A 21,911-nucleotide genomic window follows, 5' to 3' on the forward strand; every position below is an offset into this window, starting at 1 on the left:
GATGACTCTATCCCTTCAGCGAGAAGAGAAGGGGAGGAGGGATAGAATGGAGTGCTCGCCAACGGCCGCGGCTCGAGGCTGTCACACCCCTCGATGCTGCATCCAATCATAACGCCCGAAACTGAGCGGAGAGCTAATCAGGTCCAGCGAGAAGGCGGGGACTCCAGCACTTGAGTAAAATGGTACGTCAAACGATGCGAACACAGTAGGCTGTACCTTCTCCTCACAGTAGCCAATCATAGGCTAGCAGTGAGCGAGTGGCTGACAAACAAACCAATCAGAAGACCCTCAGGAAGAAAACTAAGAGACGTGAGTTGAGGGCGTGGCCTCTGCTCTGAGGAACGTTTTTGCCGGCCAATAGTAATAGAAGGGGGCGGTGCCAGGGTTAAGCTGGGTGGAGGCTGAGGTTCCACTAATCTTGGAAGAGGACGGATGTGAGAGAAGCTATGGGTTGTTACCACTAGGGGGCAAGATGAGCGAGCTAGAGAAAGTTGGGAGCGCCCAGGGAGGATGACTGGTTTATGTACGGACTGAAAGAGGAGGAGCAGGGGGACGAAAGGGGCAGGAACTGGTGAGAAGTGCTGGAGACTGGCTACAGATAAGGAGGCCCGAGTGTGGCAGAGCGAGCGTGCAAAAGTCGGATGGACTCCTCAGGCAGTGATCTAAGGGTGCAAGGGAGGTGAGCGTGCCTGTGAGAAGGTCGTAGAGGTAGAGTACGTGTATGTGCGTGTCCGGAAAATGCCAGAGACCTGAAGCAACTCAAAGGGCGGGGAGTATGAGGGTCTAGGTGTTGAGAGAGACACGGAGAGGGTGCACGGGCTGCTGCCCACGGTGGTTGCACGGGAAGCTGCCGCTGTCAGTCTTTGGAAGGGAGAGGAGGCAGGTGAATTCTCCGCCTCCAAGCTGTTCTCCTTTCCAGCTCCGGCTACAAATCCCTATTCCTGCTGAACTGGCTTTCTTTCTCCTAAGAATGAAAACTCCCCATATGACCTATTCCCTCAAGAGGCTTCCCAGGAGTCGGGGGAACAGCTCTAGGACTGGATAAAAGGATTAGGAATGAAAAATCTCCATAGTTTCTCCCTCTTACCTCTCTCTCTCCCCCCCCCCCCCCAAAAAAAAAAGCTGTGCTTTCGGGTATGAAGATGTTTTTGCTAAAGCTTAATCCAGAACTTTTGGTTTGTTTTTGTCTGGTGGTAGTTCTTGTGAGGCTGACTGATTTTAGCAAAAGCTCCAAGCTAGCTGGGTTAGGCTTGTCGTCAGGACCCATGAACCATTGAGCCAGCTAGCCAACACAGGGAGCAGATACTGAGCATTATTAGGATGTTTCTGAATTGGGGAAAAAACCCTCCCTCATGCCACCCAAAAAGACTCCATTTTCCAGAACCCAGTAAAAGTTGGCAAGAAAGAGAGATTAGCTATCCCAGGCCTGTGATATATAGTCCTAGTCATTACTGGAGTATGAAGTTAGAGGATTGGAAGTTGTGGTGTAGGAAGATCTCGGCTACTGCTCCTGAATAAATCCTGGAAGAAAGAAGTATCCCTTTATTGATGAATCATGCTGTGAGTCCTCTGAGGCCATAAGGTAAGATATTGGTCAGACTACCAGGGGCTTGCTAAGAGATACAGTTCTGGGTAAGGTTGGGTACACAGGTCACAGTGGCTGGATGGTGAGGTCACAGAGAAGTTTGTTTGCTTGGTGCTCCATGTGGGGGAGGGGCTGCAGAGGGGGAGGGGCCTCAAAGGGCCCCCAAGCCCAGGCTGGGGGCATGGTGTGGGAAGGGCAGCACGGGTGGGGCCCAGGAGCTGAGTGAAGGGGGCAGGGGGGGGGCCCAGGTGGCCAAGGAAGGGAAGGAGCAGGGGGGGGAGGGGGGTCAGGATGGTGAGGAGGAGCCGAAGAAGGAGGCTGCAGAGATTCACAAGGCTGTGCGGTCGGGAGGAGGGGCTCAGGGTGAGGGGGACAGGGGCAGGGCGTAGGGTAGTGGGGAAATAACTATGTCTTCTGCACAGAAACAGGCCTGAAGGACAGATAGACATAATGGGAGGGAAATACAACTATGAATCTAGAGAGGGGAAAGATAAGAAAGAAACAGGCAAGAGCTACAAGAAAGAAAATAAAGGAGAAAAACCGTGGTAACATGACTAAATGATTTTGACATTTTTCTTCTCCTTGGGTAGGTAAAGCGGAGCTGCCCCCCATGTGGACCAGAGCCTGGAAGTGGTGGGAAGAAGGGCAGAGGGAACCCTGTGTCTGTTCAGCTGTTCCCCCCTGAGCTGGTAAGTTGAGGGACTTTTCTAGGAGCCTGAGACTTTGGGAAAGGTTGGTGCTGAGGTTGGGGCCAGGCATACATGTCTCAACTGATATCTTTCTTTCTCTAAATCCTCTAGGTGGAACATATTATCTCTTTCCTCCCAGTCCGGGACATTGTGGCCCTGGGTCAGACCTGTCGCTACTTCCAGGAAGTATGTGATGCTGAGGGTGTATGGAGGAGAATCTGTCGCCGGCTCAGCCCCCGACTCAGGGAGCAGGGTGCTGGTGCCCGGCCCTGGAAAAGAGCTGCTATCCTAAACTGTATGACTCAATAACAGAATTCCCCACCCCTAGCAAACCCCATTCCTACAGCTTGGCCCTAAGCTCTTTTTCTTAGTCCATCTACCTTACGATTCCCAAGATCTTAAGCGATATCCTAGAAGAGATTTACTGAACTCAGCTGTATGCCCTCTCAATCCTACTCCACTTCTTTACCCTAGAAATGCCATTAAATGCCTTAGAATTGTAGAAATTAGTAGCTCTCCAAGAAAATCCTTCTGTAATCTAAAAATTCTTGGCTATCCACTAAGCCCTGCTTCTGAATATCCAGTCCAATAACATGTTTCTTCTGTTTTTTTTCTCCTTCCCTGCTCCTAAAAAGTCCAGAAATTTAGCATTCTCCCAGAGAAACTTAAAGATCACTAATCCTAAATTTCTGACAAATAGAATTATCCAAGATTTTGCCCAAACCTCTCTAAAGATTCCTTGGCAATCTCTAGCTTTGCTTCTCTCACCCATTTTTCTCTGAGGGATGAATCTGGGGAGGATCCTGGGTTCTGTATTTCTAACTCTAGGCTCAGTATGTATGAGGGTTTTGGACAGGCAGCCTTTAAGCATGTCTTTGGGGACAGGGAGATTTGGCATGGGGGAAAGGGAAAGAAGGAAGTGCCCAGGCCTGTGACCTAAGAATTACAAAATATGGGTATGGATTTTTAAATGATTCCTAATCCTATAAATGGGAGGGGGGTAGGGAGTTAACAACCATGGAGTTGCAGAATCCAGTTTACCCCAACTCTTAACCACTGCCCCCTGCCATATATAATTTCCCCCTCCCCCAGACACCAAAGGCCTATACTTCCAGGCGTTTGGGGGCCGCCGCCGCTGCCTCAGTAAGAGCGTGGCCCCTCTGCTTGCCCATGGATACCGACGCTTCCTGCCAACCAAGGACCATGTCTTCATTCTTGATTATGCTGGGACTCTCTTCTTCCTCAAGAATGCACTGGTGTCTTCCACTCTTGGCCAGATCCAATGGAAACGGGCATGCCGCTATGTTGTGCTGTGCCGGGGAGCCAAGGATGTGAGAGAATGAGACCCTTACAGACCCTCTGCCAAATTCTCCTACTCATTCTTAAGACCCAAGTAGACTGTCCCCTTTCTGCCTGCTACTACTGATGTCCCTTAGATCTAGGCAAGTGGGAATTTAGCTCCAATCCACTGCTTTCTAGCCCTAGGACTTCGGGATTAGTAATTTCTACCTATTCTGAGATTAAGGTATCCTAATTGCCCTACCATTTTGCCAAGTGCCCTCTGGAACCCAGGTATCCCTGTCTTCCTTAGTTTGCCTCAGATCCACGGAGTGACACTGTCTATCGTAAATACCTGTATGTGTTGGCCACAAGGGAGCAGCCAGGAGGGTTGGGGGGACCTGGTGGAAGAGCCTGCGACTGTGTGGAGGTTTATCTGCAGTCCAGCGGGCAGCGTGTCTTCAAGATGACATTCCACCACTCCATGCGCTTCAAGCAGATTGTGCTGGTTGGTCAGGAGACTCAGCGGGCTCTGTTACTGCTTACTGGTAGGGTCCTACCATCGTCTCCCAAATCTAAATTTGCAGAATGTCAGTCAGTCAGAAGAGGCCTTAGGAGTTCCTTCTATCTTCTCCTTCATTTTTAAGTAGATAAGAAAACTGAGGGGAAGTGATTTGCCTAAGATTACACAGTCTGAATCAGACATCCAGATAGTTGGTCCAGGGCACTTTGAGAGGCCATGCTGGTCTCTTTTTCCCATAATTCCAATAAATAGACATGTTAAGCCCACACTTATCACAAATCAGTACTAAGTACTGGGGGAGACAAGCATAGATAAGTAAATGCCTTAGAAATGTAAAAAATTTATGCAACCATATCTATATCAAATGTCAGTCTTCTCTAAGCTGGGTTGGGAAGGAGAGGAGATAAATCAGAATTCAAAATGTCATCAAAAATAAATAAATGTAAAAAGCCAAAGTGCTTATAAGCATGTAATAAAGTACTTAAATGCATAAGCTTCTTAGATAAAAGGATTATCTCATTTTATATTTGTATCTCCTGAGCCTAACAGTTGCCTGGCATACAAGAAGTGCTAAATGTTTGCTTATGGATTGATCAAAAAGATCATTAACTCTTGCTAGGTTCCTAAATATTATCCCATTTAGACCTCAATTCTGCTTCAAATTCCTTGAAGCATGGATCTTGACAATTTAGTTACACCTAAATTCTCCCTGCCTCCAACCTTCTAACTCAACTGAGTTTGAGAAGACTGTCAAATTAGGGTTGGGGGGAGGATGGGAAGAATCTTTGGTGAACTTGTTTAAGTCACTCTTTCCTAGTGTGCCATATCTTGCATCTCATAGGAAAGGAAATTATTCCCTGGTTTTGAAGGGTCAGTTTGAATGGTGTGGGAGTGGGGATCTCCTATTCCCTCAAAATTCCTAACAACCTCTTCCTGGCCCATCCCCCTACATTCTCCAGAGGAAGGAAAGATTTACTCCCTCGTGGTGAATGAAACACAGCTAGACCAGCCTCGGTCTTACACAGTGCAACTGGCACTGAGGAAAGTGTCTCGTTGTCTGCCCCATCTCCGAGTGGCCCGAATGGCCTCCAATCAAAGCAGCACACTCTACATTACGGGTACATCTCCCAGGGCCCCACTTCATTGTAAAACCTTGCTTAGTTCAAATCCTCATTCCCCTCTCCCATGGTCCTATGAATAAGTTAATTGTTATTATTACTCATATGTAAATTGAGCATTACTGTACCTGGTATTGCTACAGACTTTAAAAATCCCCACTCACCCAAGGACTAGTGTCCCTAATTTTTTTATCCTGTCCTCCATCCCCTTTCTCCCTTATTGCATTTCTCCAACAGTCTTATCTAGAGATAGCCTTCATCTAGGGATGGGAGTCTTGCCCTTGGGACATGTGGGTATTTTAGGAGCTTCAGTGCTGAGAATCCCCACCCCCCCAGACCAGGGGGGAGTGTATTTTGAGGTACACACTCCTGGAGTATATCGTGATCTCTTTGGGACCCTTCATGCCTTTGATCCTCTGGACCAACAGATGCCACTTGCCCTCTCACTACCTGCTAAGGTAGGAGAACCTCTAAAGGGGAGAGGAGGGGGAGCTAGGAAGCAGAAGTAATAGAAAAAATGGAGAAAAAAGATTTGTTCAGAATGGGAAAGGGGAGTTATTAAGGAGGTGTTAACTTAAAAATAAATGGGAAAGAAAAAAAAAAAAAGGGATCTGGTTTTGGGAACTGTAGTCAAAGGAGCACAATGCCTGGCCTTACTACTGTCCCTTCTACTTCATCTTCCTCTCTAGATATTATTCTGTGCTCTTGGCTACAATCATCTTGGTCTGGTAGATGAATTCGGACGAATATTCATGCAGGGAAACAACCGGTACGGGCAGCTGGGGACAGGGGACAAGATGGACCGTGGGGAACCGACTCAGGTGAGATCCATGCCCAAAATTTGGGATAGCTGACCCAGGTGTCTGGATGCACACCCTCTTACTGACTTCTGTTATAGAACCTAGGTTTCTTGCTTTTCCCATTAGATACTCCCAGAATTGAGTACTAGTCTCCAACTAAGCAAGAAATAATTCAGTGGGGTATATATCACTTCTTGTTCTCTGTGCACAGCATTAATCATATCAACCTATGAAAAGATATTTACTTGAAAATCTTGTGTATGGATGGCAATGTATTGTGGGGGGAAAAAAGAATAGGAAAAGCTTTTGTCTTTTAAGAGTTACAATCCAAGTAGGAGATTTTTGAACACTTGAAACAACTGAAAAACAGTATAAGATAATATTCAATTGAACAAACATTCAGTGCTTTATATGTGACTCAACTTTGTACTAAGCTCTGAGGAAGACAAATTTTACATCAGTCAGGCTATCTTGGCCACATGTGGTTTACAGTCAAGTAAGAAATAATAGACAAGACATGACATTTTTACAAGTGTGATTTGTAAGGGCGATGGTTCATGGATCTAGAGCTTTAAGGATGCCAGAGGCTACTTAATTACACCCCCCCCCAATTTTATAGTTGAGGAAACTGAAGCCCAGAGAGGTAAGTGACTTACCTAAAGTCAAACGAGTAGCTTATAAGCAGCAGAGGGTTCTATGACTCACAAATTCATTTCATTGTCCATTGGAAATAAGATTGAATCAGCAATGAATAGGCCAAATTATGATGGACCAAGAACAAAGTTTATGGTGGCGTAAAGTGACCATCAGAGGTTTTAAAGTAGAGCCATGATGTGATGAAAGTGGTAGTTCATAATAATTTGTTCCTGTACCACTCTCTGATTTTCAAAATGCTTTTCTCACTGTCCTGTATGTTAGGCAGAAGCAAGTATCTCTTTTTCACAAATAAGGAAACTCAAGCTCAAAGAAATTATGACATTCCAGGATCCTAAGGTTGCGCCTTGAACAACCTCTGTCTCCTGATTCATAAGTACTCTTTCCATTCTACTACACAATCTCTTATGAAGAAATAGTCTGTGACTGATGTGTTGGTTGGTTTTGCTGAACTGCTTTTTTTTTTTTTCCCCCTTCATTTTTAAATTTACAAAGGGGATGGCTTGTGAGGGGGTGGAGGAAGGGTACATATCTGAAATGAAGGTCATATAAAAGCAAAGTATATCATTAAAAAAATTTAAGTGACACAAAGAAAGAAAGGAAGTCAGGCAGATGTGAGAAAAATGGGTTGCTAAAGGGGAAAGAATAGTCAGGGAAGTCATTCATTCCACAAATGTATGATTTTTTTAGGTCTTTACAACTTTATAGTTTTAATGTTAAGTATTTCATGTCCCTGAGCTTTGTAAAGGATACTAGAGGATTAAGATGCAGTCCCTGCTTTTAAGAAGCTTATTCTAGCAGATGAGATAAAACACGGACAAACAATTTGTAACATAGGATGTAATAAATTTAAATCCTGACTCTTATTATTTACCCCAGGTGATTTTGGGGGGGGGCCCCATGATTAGCCTCTTTGGGCTTCAGTCTGCTCATCAGTAAGGGTTGGACTAGATGACCTCCAAGATCCCTTCTAGTTTTGAACCTGAAGAGTCCTAATATAAGTGCCATTTCCATCATTGTAGAAGGGTACAGGTTCTTAGGTAATCAAGTTAAAACCACATATTAAGCATCTACTATGTGCTAAGGCACTGTATCAAGTGCTGGATGTACAAAGAAAGCTCTCCTATCCCAAAAAAGTTCTCTGTAACTAATAATGATAACAGCATTTATAGAGCATTTAAAATTTTTCAAAGCACTTTACAGATATTTTATCCTCACAGCAGTCCTGGAATGTAGGTGCTATTTGTCCCATTTTACATATGGGGAAACTGAAGCATATGGTTAATTGATTTGTTTGGGGTCACATAGCAGTGTCTCTTTTGCTAAATTTGAACTCAAAGGTTACATTTCAAGTTGGGCCTAGAAGTCCATAAAAATAATTCATCCATTAGTTAATAAGAACCTAGACTAGGGTGGAAGGCATTAGGAATATAAGTGAAGTATTGTGAGAAATATTTTTAAAAATGTCTTTGTAACTGATTATATGACAAGAGATGAATGTATAGATGAATAAGATTTTCAGACTGATAGTACCTTCAACAGAGAGATGGAATCTTAATATTTGGAAGGTACTTAGAAATTATTAAATCTAATCACTATCTGAACAAAAATCTGAAAATCTTCAATGAAAAAGAAAAACTACTACCTCTTGAGACAACTTGTTCTTTAGATAGCTCTAAGTGATAGAAAGTTATACCTTATATCAAGTCTAAATTTGCCTGTTCCTTATTCTGACCTCACACCGTACAGAGAAAGCTAATCCTCCTTCTTCTATATTATAACCTTTTCCTTCTTTAGGTTAAATGTCCCCAGTTCCTTCAAATGATTCTCATATGGCATGATCTTAAGACCTTTCCCCATGCTGATGGCTCTCCTTTGAGTGCTATCCAGCTTATTGATGTCCTTCCAACAGTTGGCATCCAGAACCAGATACAATATTCTAAATATGGACTTACAATGACAGAGTACAACAGGAGCATCACCTCCCTAATCTTGGAGAATATGCTTCTCTGAAACAGCTTCAGATTCTCTGAATCTGCATTATACTGATCACACATATTAAGCTGAGATCTTTTTTCAAGTAAGCTCCATTTTAGCCATAATTCTCCCAACTTTCACTTGATTTTTTAAGCTTCCAAAAAAATAAAATTTGATATATTGCTATTAAATGTCATCTTATTAGTTCATAGGATTTTAGATTTGGAGCTAAATGAGCATATGGGAGACCACTGAGTGTAATCCCTCAGAATGAGTTAATGATTTGCCTCAGGGTCACACATCTAGTCAGTCAGTCAATAAATATTTATTAAGCAATTGATTGTGCCAGGTACTCAAGAGGCAAGATTTACAGATAATGTGCTAAGTAGGTGGTTTACAGTTATTGTTTGATCCTCACAACAACCCTAAGAAGTAGGTGATTTCTCCATTTTACAAGATGAGAAAACTGATGCAAATGGATTAAGTGATCTGATCAGGATTATACTGGTAGGAAGTGAATAAAGTTGTATATGAAGTTAGGTCACTCAGGTCTTCCTGACTCTTAAGTCTGGTACCCACTGTACCACCTGCCTGTCCCTTTCCATAAAAAGAAGTTGAACAAGCCTGTTGCTTCTATGATATGGTCTGTGCCAAAGTCTTTCACAATTCTGATCTGTCATTATCTGCTTCCTAGTTTGAGAAACATGATATTTCAGTCTCTCCTGAAAATGTTACATAGTAAAGTTGCTAGCTACCTTTCTCCCATCATATACAATTATGATGTATATTTTTTGGTTTGTATCTCTTTATATATGTACTGTTTTTACCACAGTAGAATGTAAGGATCTTTGAGGTTAGGGATTCTTTTGTTTTGATCTTTCACTCATCCAACAAGTATTAAAAATTTTTTTTTTCAATTTGTGTTGATATCTTTCATTTTTATATCACCTTCATTTATGAATATATCCTTCCTCCCTCCCCTACCCATCAAGCTATTCCTTGTAACAAAGAATAAAGAGGGAAAAAAGCAGTTCAACAAAACTAGCCAGCATATTTGACAGCATATGCAGTGTTCCACAGCCACAATCCCTCACCTCTGCAAAGAAGGTAGGGAGGTGCATTTTCTAATCTCTGGGGCCAAAGTTGATTATTATATATATTGTTCAGTTCCATTTTCTTCTTTCCATTAATATTGTTGTAGTGATATATATTATTTTCTGGTTCTATTTGCTTTACTATATCAGTTCATATAAGTCTTCCCAAGTCTTCCCATGCTTATTTGAATTCTTCATATTCATTTCTTATGGCACAGTAATATTCCATTACTTTCATGTACCAGTATTTGATCAAGTCAAATCAAGTATTTATTAAATGGGGGGCAGTTAGATGGTACACTGCTCCTGGAGTCAGGAGGACTTGAGTTCAAATCCAGCCTCAGACACTTAACACTTCTTAGCTGTGTGACCCTGAGCAAGTCACTTAACCCAAATTACCACACATACTCACATAGAGTACATATTAAAAGCTCAGAGTCTACCAGGCACTCTGTTAAACACTGGATTAGGCATTCTTTAATCAATGGGTATATCAAGTATTAAACACCAGACATGGTTAGGCGCCATTACAAAAACAAAAAATGAAGCAGTTTATACCTTTTAGAGTTTGCATACTATTAAGAGTATTAGATTTAAGTAGAAAATAAATACAAAATGATTTCTGGAAAGAAGGCTAGAACTGGGAATGGGGATGGGGATCAGAATAAACCACTCCTATAAGATGAGACATCTGAACTGAGTTTTAAAAGAATCTAAGGACAGAAGGGAGAGCATTACTGGTATAAAAAAATTGCCTATAGAAAGGCAAAAAGATAGGAAATATAACAACATGTATGGAGAACATGCATTTTGGCTGGAAAGTAGTTTGTGAAGGGAAAATAATGTGCAATAGGCCACATTGCAATGGTCTTTAAATGTCAAGAGTCTTGTATTTGGTTCCAAAGTCACTTGGAAACCACTGGGCAAGGGAGTAGCATAGTCAGATCTGTGCTTTAGGAATATCAATTTGGCAATTGTCTGAAGGATTAATTGGAAATGGAAGAGACTTGAGGCAGAGAAACCAATTAGAAGACTATTGTAATAATATAAATAGGAGTTGATAAGGGATGAATGAAGAGAAAGGGAATTAGATGTTTGAGATGTTACTAAGGTAGACTTTGCCAAGACTTGATAATTTATTGTTTATAACATTAAAAAAACAAAACAAAGAAGACTGAAGTTGAAAACCTTGGTTACTAAGAATTTCAGTAGAAATAGGGAAGTTAGGGAGGAGTTTTGGGAGGCTGATGAGTTATTTTTTAAGGCATGTTCAATTTAAGATGTCTGGGATTCTTAGTTGGAAATGTCTAATAGCTGATAATGCAAAACTAGAGGAAAATACTTGGGCTGGAAACATAGATCCTGGGAGTCATCTAAATAGGGATGAAGAGTTAAACCTATGAGAACTGACTAGATCTTCGTATGTCTGGGATCTAGCTAACTAACTGCCTGCCACATAATTAGTGTTTAATAAATGTTTGTTGAATGAATGGATCTAAAAATAAGGCCAAACAATTGCATAGAATTCTTCTTCAAAACTGATATGGAACTGATATTCCAAGCTGATATTTCAGTCTGACTATTCAGTCAATATTTGACTATATTATAGTATAATCTATAGAAATTTTATAAAATATATTGCTAAAATCTAAGTAAACTATTCCTACACCATTCCTCTAACAGTTTAGTAATCTTATCACAAAAGGGAACTAAGTTAATCTCATATGACCTGTTCTTGGCTAAGCTGTGCTTTGTGATTGCTGCTTCCTTTTCTGGATATCCATTAACTATATATCTTTTAAATAAAAAATTCCAGATTTTTGCCAGACATCAAAAGTCAAGCTCACTACCTTATGATTTGCAGATTTCAGTTTTCCCCTTTCTAAAAAATTAAGACATTAACCTATCTTCAGTCCTATGATATTTCATATTCTCCATTATTTCCTTTTGTTTGTTTGGGGTTTTTTGCTGAGGCTGTTGGGATCAAGTGATTTGCCCAGGGCCATACAGCTAGGAAGTATTAAGTGTCTGAGCTCAAATTTGAACTCAGGTCCTCCTGATTTCAGGGCTGGTGCTCTATCTACTTAGCTGCCCCTCTATTATTTTCAAAGATCATTTACTTAGTGAATTAGTAGTCTTATCTACCATTTCTTTCAGTATCCAGTGATGTAATTCAGTTGAACTTGGTCTTGAGCATTTAATCTTGAACTCATCAAGATCAGCTAAGTGTTCTTTTACTATCTCTCCATTTTAGAGGGCTATCATTTCCCTATTTGCCTTTTTATTTCTGTCTTCAAATGTAAAAGATCATCTTGAGATCTGGATAACTAAAGGTTCTTGGCACCACTATATCATGCATTCACATCTTTGTCCCCTTTCTTTCCTGGTAGTCTATGGTATACTTCAGTGACAATATTGTTTCTTTTTCTGCCTCTTGATATCCTCACTGGAATGCTTTCTACTATGCTTCTCTCTCCAGAGAGAAGCAAATCTTGCATCTATTCATACAAGTTTAATTTCTTAATATACATACAATATTATTGGGCCCCAATCTGTGCCTTTTCATCTAACAGAAAGGTTTAGTCCGAGTTAGAAGAGACTTTAGAGGCCATCTAATCTGATATCTCCCTCTTATCTACACATGAAAAAACTGAAGCTTAGAGAGAGTTAAGTGATTTAATGTATACTCCTCCAGAGTCATATTCCAGGAAGTCTTATCCCACTAAGATTCAACTGTAACTATGAGATAAAATTTTACCTCCTTTTATTGGGAGAAAAAACTGGTTTGGGGGAAAAGATGAGCTGCACTAAAAGATAAATGCTGCACTTTGGATGTGTGAAAGTTAACAATGAAGGCTAACTAAAAATGTGTTAGCAGGTAATTAAAAATAATGCCTGCAGTTTGGGTGACAGGACAGAGTTAGCAAACTCTAGATTAGAGAACACTTGATAGTTATAAAACATTTATATACATTATTTCATTTCATTCTAATAGGAATTCAAAGAATTAAACAGTGACAGTATTGCTAATCCATTTCTCCTATTTTACAAAAGAGGGAACAAGTTTGAAGAAGCTATAAATGAATGGTCAGAGATCTCAGTGCTAGTGAGCAGATGGTGGAACTGAGACTCCCAATCTACTTTCTTTTTTTCTGTCCCACCTTACTTTTTAGAGAAGTGATAAGTGAAGTGGTGAGAAAGTACGAAAGAGGAAAAAAGGGAGAAGGGAGAAAAAGGGGGGAAGAAAAGAGGAAAAAGAGCAGCTAAAAACAAACTAAAGAAGAAAAAAGGAAATTTTTTTTTTAAAGCAGAGTGGCAGAAAGAGAGAACCAGGATGATATTACAGAAGCTAAGGGAAGAAATAGTTTCCAGAACAGGGTGGACAACGTTCTTATGTATATCTAAGTTCTAGCAAAATGAGAATGGCAAAAAGTGTCACCAGAATGACCAATCCAGGACAATATTTAATCTTTTCACTTTTGTATAATAGAAAAAAATAGAGTACAGGCTCGAAGAAACTGAGTGGTTGAATTTTTTTGTAATTTTTTAGTAATATAATAAAAGTGTATTAGCACTTGGATCAGAAGACCACAGACTGGCCTTACATGAGGAGCCAAAGAGAATTCTCCCCCTGGTCTCAAACTCTCATCTTCCAAGATGAGGAAACTATCACCCAAGGGTGATAAAGTCACATATCATACAGATAACTAATCCTAGAGGCATGATTAAAATATAAATCTTCTGATTCCAAATCCAGAGCTTTTTCTCACTTTATTTGACTCTAAGAGGCAGCTGGAGATAGTGAGAGGTTTGTGTGGAAGCAAGGGAAGGCATATTAGGAAGCAGCAAAGAAGCCAATGGAAAAAGAAGAGCTGAAAGAGGGGTAAGATTTTAATTTATAGTCTGTCACAGGGACTGTACTAATATGTAGTATGGTAAACCTTAAAAACAGATCACCTATTTCTAGAAGATTGAAGTTTAAGATGAGCAGATGAATACAGGAACTGAAATGTATTGGTAAAGGGATATGTAGGGAAAGTATAAAAAGGAGAAGTCAGGGTTCCTTCACTTAAAATCTATTGAGGAGAAAAAAACAAAATGAAACTGGAGAATGGCAAAAACTTCTAGACCAATCTGTAGTACAGATTGCAGTACAGTATAATTCAAGATAAGGAAATATGGAGCAAGTCAGGGAAAGCTTCACACAGGAGGTGGGATTCAAGCTGAAAGTCTCTTCTTTCCTACCTCCCACTCCCCAAGCCTCCCTGCCCCCCAACCCAAGAATCCTTGGTGTCTTTCCTCACCTCAGGGATCCTGACATCTTGTCCCCAGGTACATTACCTGCAGCGCCCCATTGCCCTCTGGTGTGGCCTGAATCATTCCCTCGTGTTGAGCCAGAGCTCGGATTTCAGCAAGGAGCTGCTGGGTTGTGGCTGTGGAGCTGGAGGTCGGCTCCCTGGCTGGCCCAAGGGGAGCGCCTCCTTCGTCAAGCTCCATGTCAAGGTCGGGATCATGGTGGGGGAAGCAGAGGGGGATTTTGAGATCAGGGATCAAGAAAGTACGGGTCAAGATAGATAACAAGAAAGTAGGCTTTTTTGATTTCTACCCTCCCTGCCCCAAGTGGTATACATGCACACATAACTCTTATTTCTTGATCCCTTTTCTATTGTATTCCATTTGTTATGGGGGCCCTACCCAATAATCCTCATTCTTCCCTGGTCCCTCCCCCACGCCTATTTAGTTTCTCCTATTTAGTTGACTCTGTAGGAAAATGAAGCAGACTTCCCAAAGTCCAGGCCTTTCACCTTCCCTTCCAAAACTCCAGCCCTATCCCAGGACTTCTTAAACTTTTTTTCACTCGCGATCCCTTTTCACCCGAGAAATTTGTACGTGACAAGTATATAAAATAGAATACAGTTCAAACATTTACTGATAACAAATCATAATTTCTCGACCCTTTACATTCAATTACAAGACCCTATATGAGGTCATAAACCAGTTTTAAGAAGCTGGCCCCTATTATCATCATCCTCCTCCACACACAGAGTCATCTTCCCTAGTATCTCTTCTAGCCTCAGATGCCTACCATGTTCTCTCTACTTAGGTCCCTCTTTGTGCTTGCTCTCTTTGCTCCACGAGAGAATGCCTCTACATGCTCTCCAGCCATGACATTGAACGCCGCCCCACTTACCGTGACCTACCAGCCAGCAGGGCCACAGGGACTTCAGAGCCCACTGTGGGGACGGGGACATCCCAGGATCCTGGGGGGGCAGCCCGAGCCTGTGAAGAGTATCTGAGCCAGATTCACAGCTGTCCCACCCTGCAGGACCGGATGGAGAAGATGAAGGAGATTGTGGGCTGGATGCCTCTGCTAGCTGCACAGAAGGATTTCTTCTGGGAAGCACTGGACATGCTGCAGAGGGCTGCTGGGGGAAGTGGCCCAGGACCCACACCCCTTGAAAGCTGACCCCCTTTATTCCCCCAAAAGGAAGGGGAGAGACTGGCCAGGGGCCAGGCCAGGTCAGAGAAGAGCTGAAGCGTGTACTATATATATGTGAGAGATTTGGGGAAGGGGGAGGGAACAGGAGACACGCACTGGGTCGGGACGGGGTTGTTTTGTAAAATTGTTGGGGGGATTTCCCAGGAGGGGCCCCCAACCTGGGCATCATGGACAAAAGAAATTTGATGGATGGATACAATAAAAGAAGCTGCAGCAGAGCCCTGGATACTTGGGTCCTAGGAGGGGAATAGTAATGACTGTTTCCTTGGATGCCCATGGGAAATAAGGGCTCAAAGAGGAGAAAGCAGGGAACCTGAGAATAGAATGCTTGAAGCTTAGGAAGATCATCTAAGGGAAGGTAGGAGACCTGGTCAGCAGAGATGGTCAGAGGAGGTGGCTTATTTTTTCTTCAACTCTACCTATGCCACAGCAAGCACCTTTCTAAGATCTAGATGGTAGGGAAAATGCTATTCCTTTGAGGTTCTACTCTATATTCTAAAACACTCATCATCTGATTCCCCCATTAGATCCTTTATCTTTTTGCCCCAAAGTCTCCTGTCTGCTCACATTAATTTTAATATCCATCTATCTCACACCCATTGTTCCTCAGATTCTATCACCATATACTCAGGCTATCTTAACTTTTTTGTCATTCTCAAATATATAATCTTTCATATAGTACTTTCTTCCCACTCTTGTGTAATTTTCTGTCTCCTAATATTCAACTTGTCTGGTGGTGGTGGAGCTATTTACCTATCCCTGACTTGGACTGGAGAGCCCCATTCCTGGGACCAAGGAATAGAAATGGGGGCAGGGAAAAAAGGAACAGAAAATCGGAGTAAGTAGAATTAAGAGCTAGTATGGGATGAAGTCAGATGGAACTATGAGGCAGGAAGGAGTCCCAAATAGGAACTGAATGGGGGAGTCCTCAAAGAACAACATGAGTTTGTGGTAAAATAAGAGATTTGGATCTTGGCCAACAGCTAGGGTGCTTCCACTTCGTCTCTCCACCCCAGTCACTTAGGTTAAGTCAATATTTGTGTGTACTGGACCTGAGAGGCCCCCAGACTTGGCTCTTATTTTTTCACATCCCTGTCTTCCTTCCCTTCCCCCATTCCTCTTCCTAATTCGTTCAGTCCCCACGCCCACACACTCAAAGCCAACCCATCTGGCTTTGATTATCCTGTTGCTGCTGGACTCAGCCGCTGCCTCTGTTTCAGGGACCCCGACATCTCTTCCCCCTAGCCATGCTGCCTCTTATCCCACTCTTCGTTCTGGGGCCTTTTTTTACTTCCTTCACCCTGCTATCCCTCACCCAGGCCCAGGGAGCTCCTGCCCAGAGCCCCAACTACACCAGGTAGGTCTATTTCCACTCTTAATGTACCCTTCCCAATGTCCACAGAATCCAATAAAGGAACTCTGCTTTATGGATTTTATATTGCCGGGAAGCCATTAGGTTTTTTTTTTTTTTCCCCGTCTCACCCCTTAACTCCACACACACACTTTGACACCCCCATCCTATTTGGCTATTACTTATCCTAAGTGCTCTTTCGTCTTGTTTTGGCTCTCTGGTTCTTTTAAATTTAGTTTCCCATTTGAAATTTCCCTCCTCTCCACAGAGCCTTTTGTCTTCTACTTCTTTTTCTCTATCCTTCAACCCCTTATTCCAATTAATGTGACCTGAAAGGAGCAACCTCACTTTTAGAGGATTGGAACTTAAGTATTTAAGAGGACTTTTGAAGGGGGATGGGTGGGTTAGAGGGTCAGGAGGAATTGATACCCAAATCCCAGACTTCAGCAGAAGCTGAGACAAGTGTGGTAGTTAAGGGGAGTTTGATGGCTGGATTGAGATATTGTTGCTTCCTCTCCCCTTAAATCTTATCCCTTCGTTTTAGCAGACTTGTGGCTATATCCACACATCTGGTGCTAGTTAAGTCAGCTGCTAGGCAGGGTAAAGGGAAAGAATTCCAAGAATTCCAGCCTTCTAGCCAGGGTAGGGGTGAAGGACCTTGGGGAATGGGAGTAGAAAGGATATTGGGAATAGCTAGTCAAAACTATTTCCTCTGCTTCCTATCCCAGTTGGCTGTAATGCCATTTGCTTTGCTCATTTGCCAAACTTTTTACCCATTTCTAGAAAAAACTCTAGTATTATCACCTCTCCTTTTGCAACCTTTCTCCTGCATCTGAGTTTCATCCCCATTTCTTTGTATACTAGTACCTCAAAGCTTGACCTTTCCATTCTTAATACATTATTTTTGTTCTGCCTACTCTCACTGATACTGATTACCCACCCCCTTCATTTATGTCTGACCAACCCCCTAGACCCGTGTTCCTGTGTGGAGGGGATGTGACCGGGGAATCAGGCTACGTGGCAAGTGAGGGCTTCCCCAATCACTATCCCCCTAACAAGGAATGCATCTGGACAATCATGGTGAGTGGTCCCCTCTGTTTTGTGCTCTGCCTTTTCAACCATTTCCTACCTTCTGGAACCAGGACAGCTTCTCTTGGGATCAAGTCCTCCCCTAAGACTTAAAGATCCTTCCTCCAGTCAGGTTCCAGAAAATCCCCATCCTCTCTGCTAATCATCAAACTAGATCTGATTACTGCCTTCTCCCTACCCACTCACTCCAAAGATGATGCTTTATTTTGATATATCCTATTAAATCTAGGCCTTAGCACTCCATTAGCATATAATTCCTCATTTAGGATTCTGGAGTCCTTTATTTTTCTGAAGCTTTTGAATTTATAGAAGTAATGGCTCTTCTTTGCCTTGTTGCTAAAGAATACTCCTGGGCAACAAGATCAAGGGAGTAAAAACAAGCCTCATCCCTATCAAAAATGAAGTCTCACTGGCCAAAGAAAGACATCTAGGGATCCCTTCTCTATATCTTGGACCCTGGGACCCCTATATTACCTTGGCTTAACTGCTAGAGAGGGAAATTTTTGCTTCTTTCCCTGAACTACACCTAATCTGTTCCATCTCCCAATATGACTCCACATAGCTAAGGACAAAGCTCCTCAATAATGGTGAAGTTGGGAATATAGGTATGAAAAGAAATTAAATCTTGAAGTGTAACCCTTGTCCTCTTTGTCCTTTTCTTTTCTTCCCTAGGTCCCTGAGGGTCAGACTGTTTTTCTCTCCTTCCGAGTCTTTGACTTGGAATTGGATCCCTCCTGCCGCTATGATTCCCTAGAGATTTTTGCTGGGGCAGGGACATCAGGCCAGCGTCTTGGACATTTCTGTGGGACCTTCAGGCCAGGGCCTGTGGTTGCCCCTGGCAACCAGGTGACACTGAGGATGAGGGCTGATGAGGGGACAGGAGGACGAGGCTTCCTGCTGTGGTACAGTGGGCGGGCTACCAATGGCAATGGTGAGATTACCCCTCTCCTCACTTCTCACTCATGGGTATAACACATGCCCTGCCACCCTCTATCTTGGGTTCTACCAAAATCCAAAGAGAAAGACAGGTCCATCTCCATGAGATACAAACCCTTCTCCCAAGAGGCTGAAGCCTATCCCTGCTAGTATATCCCATACCATATAGAGGGCCTTGTCTCCAGGTTATTATTCTTCTTAATCCCCATCCTCCACCTTGCATCCTCCCCTCTCCTTTTGTCCTTACTAACTGCTCCTTCAGTCCCACCTCCCCATCTTTTCTATCCTTCCTTTCCCTCCCTCCCACCACCCCCCTCTTCTAGGCACCCCCCCAGGTGCAAGGCGGAAATGGGGCGCAGACCCACGGGTGGACTGGGCGGCGTGGGGTTACTGGGATGGTGAGTAATTTCCTTAGCCCTTTATGTCCTCTGCAGTTAGAACTCACCTAGCTGGGGAGGGGAGGGGGGGAAAGAGAATGAAGAGGTGGGAAGAGGGAGAGAATGGAGAGAATGGAGATGAGGAAGCAGATGAATATATTCCCCTTGTCCTAAATTATCACTCCCCCCAAACCCAGTCCTAGGATTCTGACCCTATCATCCTTTTCCCATAGCAGAAAACAACCTTTAAAATAAATGTGAGGACCACTTGGATCAGAGAGAAGCATTAGAAAAGGCATTCTCCCATTTGAGATGAGAGAGCCCTCAAATGTGTGAAACTTCCAACTGAGAAGACTAAAAAAAATCTGGAAGAATTCTGTTAAATTTGGTGTATAAGACTTCCCTTACAGAAGGAAAAAGTGGGAATAAGAGAGAGGAGGAGATTATGGGGAGAGGGAGAGTTTGGGAAGTGGGCGAGTTTGAGAAGTGAACCGAGAATACTCCAGCTAATTCCTATCATTTTCTAAGGATGGAGAAGTAGGGAAAATTTGAGGGTGCCTTTATGTTGAAAGCCAGGTCCCTACTTTTCTTTACTCTCTTTTTGCTAATTTTCCCCCTCTCCTTATCTCCCCCCAACCCTCCTCCATTCAGGAATCCATATATTTGATCTTCCTCCTCCCCCCCCATCCTTGAACACTAGTTTTCCCTCTCCCTGCCCCCACCCCATATCTATCTCTCTATCCAGAGCATCAGTTCTGTGGGGGTCGGCTGGAGAAGCCCCAAGGTACCCTGACCACACCCAACTGGCCTGAATCTGATTATCCTCCTGGAGTCAGCTGTTCCTGGCTCATCATTGCTCCCCCAGAACAGGTAACAACATTCCCTAGGCTCTTCATGGGGAACTCAAACATCTGCCTCTCTGCTATATTAATTAGAAACCCAAGTATCTAGTTAGCCAGTTAATTTCTATTCTACTAGGTGATTTCTCTGACTTTTGGGAAATTTGACCTGGAGCCAGACACTTATTGCCGATATGATTCAGTCAGCATTTTCAATGGAGCACAAAGTGATGATTCAAAAAGAGTGGGGAAATATTGTGGGGACACTGCCCCAAGGTGAGTGGGTAAGGACATTAGAAGAGCAAGTTTTAGTGGCTGGGATGAAGTGGGGGGGGGGGTGTTGGATCAAATAGAAAGGACCATGACTTAAAAAGAGGGTTGAATGGGTTGGGTAAGTTTAGAAGGAAGAGAGGGAGAAAAGAGAAGTGGTGGAACAGAGGCTTTTGGAGAAAACTTTGAGGGCATTATAGCTTGGGCACTTCCTTCCCCTGATAACCTACTAACTTCCCTTCCCTCAGTTCCATCACTTCAGAAGGAAATGAACTCCTGGTCCAGTTTGTCTCTGATCTCAGTGTCACTGCTGATGGATTTTTTGCCTCCTATAAAGCCCAACCCAGAGGAGGTGGGAAGGAGGGCATTATTTCCATGGGGAACAACCAACCAGTCCCAGCTTCTCCACAACCACGACCTAAAGTCAAACCACCTACCAAACCCCAGACCCCAGTCCAAGAGAACTTAAAACCTACCCTTGCCACAGAGTCCGGTAAGCATGATTAAGTTAAATACCAGAGTTTAGGGAGCAGGGGTTTGGGGGATAAGGAAGGTGTATAAAACAGGGATCTGGGGTCTCGATACTGGACACATAAACACAACTTAGATCTTGGAGGATTGGGAAAGAATGAAGCAAGGCTGGGTGTGGGATGAGGAAATCATAAGGCTGATTTCCTCCATAGATACTCCTAAGACTCCTTGCCCAAAACAATGCAGAAGAACAGGCACTCTACAAAGCAACTTCTGTGCCAGTGACTTTGGTAAGCAAGCCAAGAATGAACTCCCTCATACCTCCTGACGGGAGCCTTCTCCTGCTCTTTGCAAGACTTTGTCTTCCTGCCCTCCTCAATACCTTTCTCTTTCACCTTTCTCCCCCTCTTCTCCCCCCTCCCCTCTCTCCCGTTTTCCATTGCCAATCCTTATATCCTCCCTATCCAAGCTTTATTTCCTACTACAAAATAGCATCCTAACCTTTGGTCTATCATGTTAACTTGAGCTATTTTAGTCATACTGCCCACCATATGGAGCCTCCTAATGAGTCCTCCCTATAAATTTTATTTTTCTAATCTTTTCCTGTCTTTTTTTTAAAGTGGTGACAGGGACAGTGAAGTCAATGGTTCGAGGTCCTGGGGAAGGCATCACTGTTACCATCACCCTCACGGGTGTTTACAAGGCAGGGGCTCTTGGCCTATCTTCCACCTCCACTGGATCCCCACTTAAATTGTATGTACTCTGTCGGCAGTGTCCCCCAATAAAGAAAGGTAAGCGAGCTTCTGGAAGAGCTGAATAAAGTATGGGTGGGGGATAACATATTGTGGGTTCCAAGAACAAACGGGAAGGAGACATAGAACCTCTTGCCTGATTCTCCAACTCTTCCTTTAGGGGCTAGTTACTTGCTGATGGGTAGTGTGGATGAAGAAGGAAGCGCAGTCCTCCACCCCAACAGTTTTGTGGTACTCTATCGACCAAACCAGGACCAGATCCTTACCAACATGAGCAAAAAGAAGTGTCCGTCCCAGCTTCCAGCCAGGGCCTGAGATGATCTGCACCAAATTATTACCTAATTTCTTCCTTACCTCCAAACTTTCTCTAATAAATACAAATAAAGTTCACCTAGACAAAAAAAAGAATCAGAACTTGTCAGGGTGAAGACTGGGGGGAAGGAGAGGAGGGCAAAGGGGGAGGAAGTCAAGGTCGTCTTAGTTTGCTGAAACTTAAACCCCCCTCCCCCCAAAAAAAAGGTTAACTCTTGATTGGTTTTCATCCCTTCTCCACCAGAGTAAGCCTTCCAGATCAACTCAGCTGGATTCAGGACTTAGGCTTAGGGGGA

At 43.1% G+C, this 21,911-nt stretch overlaps 2 protein-coding genes across 3 annotated transcripts; both read left to right on the forward strand.

Moving 5' to 3' along the window:
• Positions 1 to 63: 63 nt before the first annotated feature.
• FBXO24 (F-box protein 24) lies at positions 64 to 17,634 on the forward strand. 2 transcript variants are annotated; one of them, XM_074311637.1, is made up of 11 exons: positions 64 to 182; positions 2,176 to 2,274; positions 2,386 to 2,569; positions 3,367 to 3,605; positions 3,866 to 4,100; positions 5,035 to 5,193; positions 5,530 to 5,651; positions 5,883 to 6,014; positions 14,051 to 14,221; positions 14,823 to 15,238; positions 17,541 to 17,634. In XM_074311637.1, exons 1-10 carry the CDS (start codon positions 180 to 182, stop codon positions 15,183 to 15,185), a joined length of 1,707 nt encoding a protein of 568 aa, XP_074167738.1. In that variant the 5' UTR covers positions 64 to 179; the 3' UTR covers positions 15,186 to 15,238; positions 17,541 to 17,634. The 2 variants fall into 2 exon arrangements, with proteins under 2 accessions (XP_074167738.1, XP_074167737.1); XM_074311636.1 differs by lacking the exon at positions 64 to 182 and adding an exon at positions 1,756 to 1,948.
• On the forward strand, positions 16,359 to 21,708 carry PCOLCE (procollagen C-endopeptidase enhancer). Its single transcript, XM_074311644.1, has 9 exons — positions 16,359 to 16,575; positions 17,541 to 17,649; positions 18,331 to 18,589; positions 19,717 to 19,841; positions 19,950 to 20,086; positions 20,329 to 20,573; positions 20,764 to 20,841; positions 21,172 to 21,342; positions 21,464 to 21,708. Exons 1-9 carry the CDS (start codon positions 16,466 to 16,468, stop codon positions 21,616 to 21,618), a joined length of 1,389 nt encoding a protein of 462 aa, XP_074167745.1. The 5' UTR covers positions 16,359 to 16,465; the 3' UTR covers positions 21,619 to 21,708.
• Positions 21,709 to 21,911: the final 203 nt, after the last annotated feature.

Source organism: Sminthopsis crassicaudata, chromosome 4 (genome assembly GCF_048593235.1).
Source record: "Sminthopsis crassicaudata isolate SCR6 chromosome 4, ASM4859323v1, whole genome shotgun sequence".
NCBI lineage: Eukaryota > Metazoa > Chordata > Mammalia > Dasyuromorphia > Dasyuridae > Sminthopsis > Sminthopsis crassicaudata.

Excerpts from the sequence above, each read along its gene's own strand:
- PCOLCE (XM_074311644.1), top strand. The coding sequence starts at position 16,466 with ATGCTGCCTCTTATCCCACTCTTCGTTCTGGGGCCTTTTTTTACTTCC. Across the intron at positions 18,590-19,716 it reads GCGGGCTACCAATGGCAATG|AGCATCAGTTCTGTGGGGGT; the intron begins GTGAGATTACCC and ends CTCTCTATCCAG. Across the intron at positions 20,087-20,328 it reads TGTGGGGACACTGCCCCAAG|TTCCATCACTTCAGAAGGAA; the intron begins GTGAGTGGGTAA and ends CCCTTCCCTCAG.
- FBXO24 (XM_074311636.1), top strand. The coding sequence starts at position 1,877 with ATGGTGAGGAGGAGCCGAAGAAGGAGGCTGCAGAGATTCACAAGGCTG. Across the intron at positions 1,949-2,175 it reads GTCGGGAGGAGGGGCTCAGG|GTAAAGCGGAGCTGCCCCCC; the intron begins GTGAGGGGGACA and ends CTCCTTGGGTAG. Across the intron at positions 6,015-14,050 it reads ACCGTGGGGAACCGACTCAG|GTACATTACCTGCAGCGCCC; the intron begins GTGAGATCCATG and ends TCTTGTCCCCAG.